The sequence below is a fragment of the Gavia stellata genome, chromosome 9, assembly GCF_030936135.1.
Source record: "Gavia stellata isolate bGavSte3 chromosome 9, bGavSte3.hap2, whole genome shotgun sequence".
Lineage (NCBI taxonomy): Eukaryota > Metazoa > Chordata > Aves > Gaviiformes > Gaviidae > Gavia > Gavia stellata.
Genome location: NC_082602.1, coordinates 23,094,547 through 23,103,167, shown reverse-complemented (window position 1 = coordinate 23,103,167; position 8,621 = coordinate 23,094,547). Strand labels below are relative to the sequence as shown.

The window sequence follows — 8,621 nt, the reverse complement described above, 5'->3', positions numbered from 1 at the left end:
GCCCCTCAGTCGCTATCCCCGGTGCTCCCGCTCCAATCACCGCACTTGGCCGCGCTGCTTAAATATGCAGCGGATACGTCATCTCCGAAGGTGGATCGGGCGTAAGTGGCCAATATCTATATAAATGTGGCCGAGGGGCGCAGCGGCAGCAGGAGGCGAGCGGGGCCGGGCGGGCAGCAGCCGGCAGGGCCAGCCGCAGAGCGCCCGCCGCCGGCAGCGGAGTCGCGGGCGCCCGGCCTGCCGCCTTTGACAGCCGCCGGGGCCGCCCCCCCGAGCCGCCCGAGCCCCCGGGGCGGGGACCCGCCGCCGCCCCGCGCCCGCCCCGTCTCGTCTCCCGCCGCCGGGGAGGAGGAGGATGCCGGCGGGGCTCTGCTGGCCCGAAGCGGCGGCGCTGGCGCTGCTGGCTCTGGCGCTGCTGGCCAGCCTGTGCCGGCGCCTGTGGGCGCTGCGCTGGAGCCTCAGCCGGGACCGCGCCAGCGCCCTGCCCCTGCCGAAGGGCTCCATGGGCTGGCCCTTCTTCGGGGAGACCCTGCACTGGCTGCTCCAGGTAAGGCGCAGGGGGACGGGGACGGGGTGGGAAGGGCCCGGCGGGAGCCCCGGCCTGACCCGCAGCTTGTCCCCAGGGCTCCCGCTTCCACAGCTCTCGGCGGGAGAGGTACGGAAACGTCTTCAAGACCCACCTCCTGGGCCGGCCAGTGGTGCGGGTGACGGGCGCTGAGAACATCCGCAAGATCCTGCTGGGCGAACACACGCTGGTCAGCACGCAGTGGCCCCAGAGCACCCAGATCATCCTGGGGTCCCACACCCTGCTCAGCTCCATCGGCGACCTGCACCGCCAGCGCCGCAAGGTGAGCCTCACAGCCGCCCTGACAGGGCGAACAGCCCAGGCTCGGACCTCGGTGGCACGTGGGACCCCCCCGCTTTAACCACCTGCCTCTGTTCCCCCTCTTCTCCTCCTAGATCCTGGCCAGAGTGTTCAGCCGTGCTGCCCTGGAGAGCTACTTGCCACGGATCCAGAAGGTTGTGAGCTGGGAGCTGCGGGGCTGGTGCATGGAGCCGGGCTCCATCGCAGTTTATTCCTCCGCTAAAACCTTAACTTTCCGCATTGCAGCTTGGATTCTGCTGGGGCTCCGCCTGGAGGAAAAGCAGTTCAAGGACCTGGCCAAAACTTTTGAACAGCTGATGGAGAACCTCTTCTCCCTGCCCCTCAACGTACCTTTCAGCGGGCTGCGCAAGGTACTGCTGCCTGCCTTGCTCCCTCTGCCTGGGGGCAGGGGCCCGGGCCGCAGCAGCACAGACCCCCTGTCCCCAATCCCGCCAAGGGGCACTTCCACTGGGCCGGGACATCTGCAGCATCCCGTTCCAGGTCTGAGGGCCTGGTGTCTTGCCCACCCTAGCCGTCTCCCCTTCTCTCTGCACTTCTCACCTGCTCCTGGCTTCCAGCACCTCCAGGCGCTGGCTGCAGCTCATTGTGCAGCGCAGGGCTCCTCTCCTCCCTCATCCCATGTGTTGCTTCTGTTGGCTCTGGTTAGTCCATCATGTCTGGTCCTGTCCCATCTCATCCCACCTGGACTCGTATCAGCCCACGGCAGAGGGCACAAAGGCAGGTGGGCACAGCGCATCTCAAGTTAGCACTCTCTGTGCACCTCAGGGCAGGCCGAGGACTTGAGACCCTCTTATGGTCCTTGGACCCTTGTCCCCCAGCAGCAGAGAGACAGCAAGGGGTCCTGGAGGGGAACATGGCAGAGGGTCAGCCTCCTCCGCCTCTTTCAACCTGCAGTTTTTTCCCTGCTGCCCTGCCCCTCTTTGCCTGTCTCCCCACACTCCTGCTCTAGGTATAGGTCCTGTGTCCAGCCCCTGCTCTCCCATTACAGTCTGTGTTCCCTCCTCTGGCTTTGGGTTCTCCACCCTTACCACAGCTCAAGTCTCCTGCTCCTCTTGGCCAGGTCTTGCCCAATCTCTTATTTCCACAGTGAGCTCTGCCCCACAGGATCACCTTACCCAGCCAGTCCCAGTTCTCCCCCAGCCTCCCTGCTGCTCTTCTCCACTAGTTCAAAGCTCTTCTTTTCCCTGTCCAGTTTCCCTTTGCAGGTTGTCACCAGCGTGAGCTTTCACCCCGCATTCTATCCCTCCCTGCCCTCTCTCAGGTTAGCCACAGCCTGTCTGGCCCCTGACCAACCTCTTCAACTTGCGTTTCGGTCCCCTTTTCTTTCCCCTTGCTCCCTGCCCTCTTTCCTTTGTGCAATCCTTCCCGCCTCAAATCTCAGCCTTTGTATCTTCTTCCCAACATCTGGTCATGGCCATTTTTCATCCCAAATCTCTGGTCCTTCTGGCTTTTGCAGGAGGCATCTTGATACAGGGCCACACACTCTGTGACTCCATCCATCCCACTTTGCAAAGAGATTGCTGATCATTTGACTTGCTGAGATCTTTCCTAAATGTTTTGCTGCACAGGAGTGCAGTGCAACTGGAGATGGCCTGGGTGTGGGTAATGTGTCTTTATCTACTATACCTTGGTAAAGCCACTCATTTGTTCGTGTCTCCGATGTGCCTTGCTGCTGGGACTCAGTTTTATTAAGTTACCTCTTCTTGTCCCTTTGGACAAGCTTCTTTTGGACCTGACACGACTGTGGGTTTGTTCAGCACAGGTGCTTCTGGACTCAGTACCGTGGGTTTACTGCTGTCTTTTCCTCTCAGAGTGTTTCTTAGGCCTTGCTGTATTTCATTCACAACGCCAAGGCAACAGAATTTGCCGCAGTTCCCCCCCAAACTGCTGCCTCTTGCACGGCTCTGGGGCTGAGCACCAGATTAAAACAGTTCTTGCTGTTACAGATCCTGGGATTAAGTATTGCCACACTTTGGGTCCCCTGGTGTCTCTGGAGAAGGGGCGATTCCTAAGGCTCTCCTGAACTGTGTCTGCCTCCCGCAGGGAATCAAAGCACGGGACATGCTACATGAGTTTATGGAGAAGGCTATACAGGAAAAACTGCAGAGAAACAACCCAGAAGATCACAGCGATGCTCTGGATTTCATAATAAACAGTGCCAAGGAGCACGGCAAAGAATTCACTATGCAGGAGCTAAAGGTAAGGAGAACCCCCCTTGCAGTGTCCCTTATGACTTGGTGGCTGTTTGAGAGACCTGGGCTGAGGGGCAGGAGGGTTGTGTGGGGACCCACTACCAGCTGCTGGCTCCTGCCCTCTTACCAACTCTGAGGACACCATCTCCAGCACAAGCGACAAAGCCTCGTATGGTTGTGTCTCTTTGCATTAGAAGAGAGCTGGTATTTAAAAGGGGAAAAAATGCCTCTTCTACCTTTCCTCTTCATGGCCACCAGGCTTCAGCCTGACTTAGGATGCTGGCAGGGTTATGTGGCTGTGCTAAGGCTCCGTACGTCAGTGTGTACTCGGTAACCTCCGAGATACTATCTTGGAAATACTTAGAGCTAGTCGTGTGCTCCTCAAACATCTCCCAGCATCTGGCTTAGCACGGCGTGTAGGTCATGTCACCATATTGGGGCTGCGAGCCCGGTAATCTCTGCGATGATATATCAAAACTGGTCCAGGGATGGAATGATGGATTCTGGGTCATTCCCTATCACCTCATCATTAATTAGATCATCTAGCTTGTGGACTGTGATGATGCAACGTGAAGCATCACTGTGACTTAGGGATGAGCCCCGTAGTCCTTACTGAGCCGAAACTACCAACTGAATGTGAAGAGTGTTTTGCCAAAGATCTTTGGAAAAAAATTGTCGTTAGTACTGCATCATTCATAGCTCCAGGTCACTTGGTGTCGGTGAATGACAGATGACACCACATTTATATAACAAGTTTTGAAGCAGTTTTGTGTGGGTACAGCAGCTGAATATAGTTTAAAAGTATTTGAATATCATTTAAAAGTATTGAACATACATACCTTTGCCATTTATTTAGGTTTTTAAGGGAAACTGTCTAAAGACTAACGTTTTATAAATGATTTGTAAAAGTGTAATCTCTAAATCTAAAATATTTGAAAGACTTTACAGCGACTATTAGATACAATTAGAACCAGCATATATTCTTAAAGTAATTTTATTGTAATTATTTATTATATTATTCATTCTAATAGAATGGGGTTTATTATAATTCTTTTTAAAAAATAATTGCTAGATTCAAAATGTGATTGATTAAGATTGATCAATCTCTGTTAGTATTCACATGGATATTACACACGAATAATTACATGATCTCTCATCATGTCTCTTGCTCTGACCACAAATGGAATAAGGCGATATTAAATACAACATGGAGTGACATGGCAGTGACCTCGGGCCAGCTGATTCAAATGATAGTATGTTCATATGCTGTCATGTATCTTTACAGTTAGAAAATTTCTACCTTGTCTGTATTTAACAAAATTACTTGCAAACCAAACTGCCTATGCTTGCAATTATGGCAATATTCTCCACTCTAATAAAACAGTAGTAGAGCTCTCATCCAGTGAAACGGTGTAATTGGATAAAAAAAATCTCAGAGTTGTAGTTATATCTGACTTTGAGAGACGCTCCAAACACTAGCACACACTAGTTACTAATTTGCTTTTTGTTCAAATTATTTTGAAGGACTGTTTTCCCAGAAATTTTCCTAAATACACTGTGATTTGCACTGCTGGCATGAACTCAGCAGGACCCTTGAAATGTAAATGTCATTAAAAAGATACCACTTTGCCAAAAGTACTGTTTTAAAACATTTAAAACCTTGGAAGTATTAAAAAAAACCCCACCCTACATGATAGTGCTGTCACTGGCTGGATGGGTGGAACTGTAACGCCACCTGTCCTGCCTCCCCGGACAGGGAGTCGGGCTGTAGCACAGGGACAATACTGGTGAAGCTATGGGGAGATGCTGCCTCCCAGTCGCTGGTTCCATTGGCCTTGTAAAAGCAGGGAAGGAAGGTCAGCAGCTCGGTGTCACAGCTTACATGGTAGCACTGTCAGAGGTTGATGCAGGGAGTCATAAGGGCTGTTATTTCAAATTGCAGAGCCTGCCCTAAATTCCTTGCATGTTATTGAAATGTCTTGGGTTTTAATTGCAAGTGGTGGAACTGAGAGATTTCTTTTCATCTGAGTCTGCTACCTTGTGAAGGCAAAAATTCCTGCTAATGCCTGCAGGAGGTGTGATGGGGTCGACAGGGATCTGTTATTTCAGATGTTTTATTTCAGCTGAAACATGCCCTTGAGAGCTGCACTTCAGCAAAAGCCTCTAGTCCAGCCAATATATAGAGCTGGGGACGTAGCAAAGAGTACTCCTTGTTACGTTACCCTTGACCTTACCAGACTTGGCTCCAGGTACCTTTAGGCTTCAGGTGTCCTTCCCTGGGTGGTTGGCTTCACCTCTCCAGAAACCGGTTGTGTCAGAACAATTTAAAATCCAGACACAGAGCTGTGTGAAAGGAAACTGCTCTGTTTCCCTGGGGGGGTTTGCTCGGCTTTGCCCCTGGGCTGGAGCGATTAGTGCTTGGTAGTGCCAGCCAGGTCCTAGCCCCTCCCAGGGTGGCAGCTCCCTGTGCTCCTCCCTCGGGCTTATCCCGTGGCTTTTGGGTCTGGCCTCAGCACTGCCAGCCAAATGCTACAGAGCCGCTGGCACCTTCAGATGGTGCTGTGAGTTTGAGCATTATGTTTGCTGTCAGAGACGTGACGTGCCATGACCCAGCTCTGGGCAACCCTTAACTTTTGGAAAACAATTTCCAAAAATCAATCACAGGGTGCTGCAAACAGCCCGCAGCAACCTGGCATGTGCTGTGCCATATAAACCCTGCAGAAAGTCCCAGAAAAACTGGGAGGCTGCATGGGGGTCCGTGAGCCAGGAGAAGGCACGTATTACAGATTTGACTGTGCTGTCCGAGCTGGTTAACCTCCTAAGTTGTTATGGATACATCCGCTACGGAGCGATCAGGAGCGCTGCTGTGCTTCAGGCTGTAAAGCTTGAAAAGCGAGCAAGTCCTTCGCCTGGTGCGTGCATCCCTGTGGGAGAGCTCCCTGCCGGCTACAGCACCTCCGGGGCTGACCTGCTGTAGCAGGGAGGTCTTTCTGCTTTCGACTCTGTTGGTTTGAGTCCCCTCCCAGACAAGCAAACGGTCGATTATAACTGGAGATGGATCAAATGCAACCCATTTTAGCTGCCAGCGCATCTAGGATTTATGCATGAACACAAAGCCTCATAACCCCTGGCTGGCAGAAAGGTAAAAGCTGGACGCAAAGGGGAATTGGCAGATGAAGTTAAAAAGCATAACGCTTGAAATGAACTTCACTCAGCATGCTAAAATACATGTTAAAAAGCTTCTTTAGAATTTGTAAATCTTGGGAGGAAAGCCCGGAAGAGCTGGATTGGAGGTGATGTGTAGTCTTCTCAGTTGTGTTTCTGCATCACACACTTGGCAAGTGGATGTCCAGTTTGTTCAGAAATGGAAGAACAAGGGTGTCTTGTTTTGGTCCCTGCCAACCCAGGGTGGGTGCAGGTTTGTGGAGAGCAGAGGGCGGGGGGCAGGGCCTTCTGCACAGGGACAAAACCTTCAAAAGGTGACAACAGTCTGAATCACAACCAGTTTAAAATGGCATACAAACTTGTCACCTTCCTTCCTCTCCCAGGAGTCAGCGATTGAGCTCATATTTGCTGCTTTTTTCACCACGGCTAGCGCCAGCACCTCTCTGATCCTCCTGCTACTGAAGCACCCCTCAGTGATTGAAAAAATAAGGCAGGAGCTGATGTCCCACGAGCTGTACCAGCAGTGTGAGCGCTGCCCTGCGGGACCCTGCCCAGACACCCTGACCGCCCAAAGCAGGGACAGCGAGAAGACACTTCTCCGCCCCACGGCCAAAGATGCTTGCGAGGACCAGAGCCAGCCCCTGAGCCCAACAGAGGAAGCTTCCCCCCAGCCCTGCGCCCCACTGGAGCCCACCCTCCCCCAGAGCGGTCCCTGCGCTGGCCCCCCGCTCCAGGCTCCATCAGCGCAGAGCTGTCGCTGCCCCTCGAACATCAGCCTGGAGAAGCTGAGCCGCCTGCGCTACCTGGACTGTGTGATTAAGGAGGTGCTGCGAGTGCTGCCCCCAGTCTCCGGAGGCTACAGGACGGTGCTGCAGACTTTCGAGCTGGATGTAAGTGCCTCGCATGCCGGCGGGCTGCTAGGGAGCTGCTGCCTGCCACTGCCTGCAAGCACCCTGTGTCTGGCACAGTGGTGGTGCTTGGCAGTGTAGCTCAGGGGAAGGTGGCAGCCAGCAACCTCTGTGGGTCCCAGCTGGGCTGGGGAGAAAAGGAGCTGCAGAGCAGACGGGCAATGTGGTGGGGCTGTCCCCAGGCACCCTCTGCTCACCCTCCACTAGCACAGCTGGCTGCACAAGTGTGTAATGCTCCTCTCCTCCCCTCTTCTCTCCCCACCCCAGGGATACCAGATCCCCAAAGGCTGGAGCGTCATGTACAGCATCCGTGACACACATGAGACAGCTGCTGTCTACCAGATCCCCCATGGTGGCTTCGACCCGGACCGCTTCGGTGCCGCCCGGACGGAGGCCACAGGCCGCTTCCACTACATCCCCTTTGGCGGCGGGGCGCGGAGCTGCATCGGCAAGGAGCTGGCGCAGGCCATCCTCAAGCTGCTGGCCATCGAGCTGGTCAGCACGGCCCGCTGGGAGCTGGCCACCCCTGGCTACCCTGCCATGCAGACCGTGCCCATCGTGCACCCTGTCAACGACGGGCTGCAGCTCTACTTCCACCCTTTGTGGCCCGGCCGCAGCAGTGAGGCCTGAGCCAGGGGTACGCTGCCCGCCCCAGCCCTGGCATTGATGCCCCTCCACGGCTGCCAGGGGCAGGTCGCTGCTGCCCCAGGCTGGGTATGGCACTGGGTCACTGCAGAGCAAAAACCCCAAAGGTCTATTTTTTTCCCTCCTGTTGTGCAGGCCGGTAGGGAGGGTCCTGCAGAGCCTTGCTCCTGAGCACCAGCGTGAGCCTCAGCCCCAGCCCGGGGGCAAAACCTGCTGAAGCTGCTGGCAGGGAGCATCCCCCATGGGGGCTCAGCCAGCCCCTGCCCCACGCAGGTCTCCAGCCACCGGGGGTGGGGACCCGAACTCCCAGCCCCACAGCTAATGCTCCCAGAGCTTTTCTGTCCCAGGGTTACCTCCTGTGGGTGTGTTATAGGAGAGGCAGGACGAACATCCTGTACACTGTAGCTTTTTAGATGTAAAAAGAGGGAAGATAGTGGGGCTCTGCAGGAAAACACAAGCCAGGGCTGCCCAATCTATGGCATCAGCTGTAGCTAGAATAATAGGGTGTAAAGTCGTTTTTATTGTAAATATTTAATGTCATTCCTGCACATCACGTTAGAGCCAGCACAAAGAGGACGTCTCATTCACCCAGTAGTAGTATCTGTGTGTGTTGTGCCTGAGCACTGTGCTGCTGCTTGGGGTCTGCCATGAAGCCCCCCTCTGGGGTCCCTGCAGGATGCCCTCCCCAGCCGCAGCCTGACAGAGGGATTGGACTGAAGCAGGGGAGGGGGCTTTGGGGAATAAACATTTGGAAAATGGACATTTCTGAATACGTCTGATTTGTGGTAGAAAGTACTCTGTTCCTAATGAAGCTGTTCACATTGC

At 54.2% G+C, this 8,621-nt stretch overlaps 1 protein-coding gene across 1 annotated transcript; it reads left to right on the top strand.

The window, feature by feature from the left end:
- Window positions 1–355: 355 nt before the first annotated feature.
- Window positions 356–7,781, top strand: LOC104253694 (cytochrome P450 26C1). Its single transcript, XM_059821327.1, has 6 exons — window positions 356–547; window positions 624–848; window positions 961–1,236; window positions 2,930–3,085; window positions 6,627–7,133; window positions 7,419–7,781. Exons 1-6 carry the CDS (start codon window positions 356–358, stop codon window positions 7,779–7,781), a joined length of 1,719 nt encoding a protein of 572 aa, XP_059677310.1.
- The last annotated feature ends 840 nt before the right edge of the window (window positions 7,782–8,621 follow it).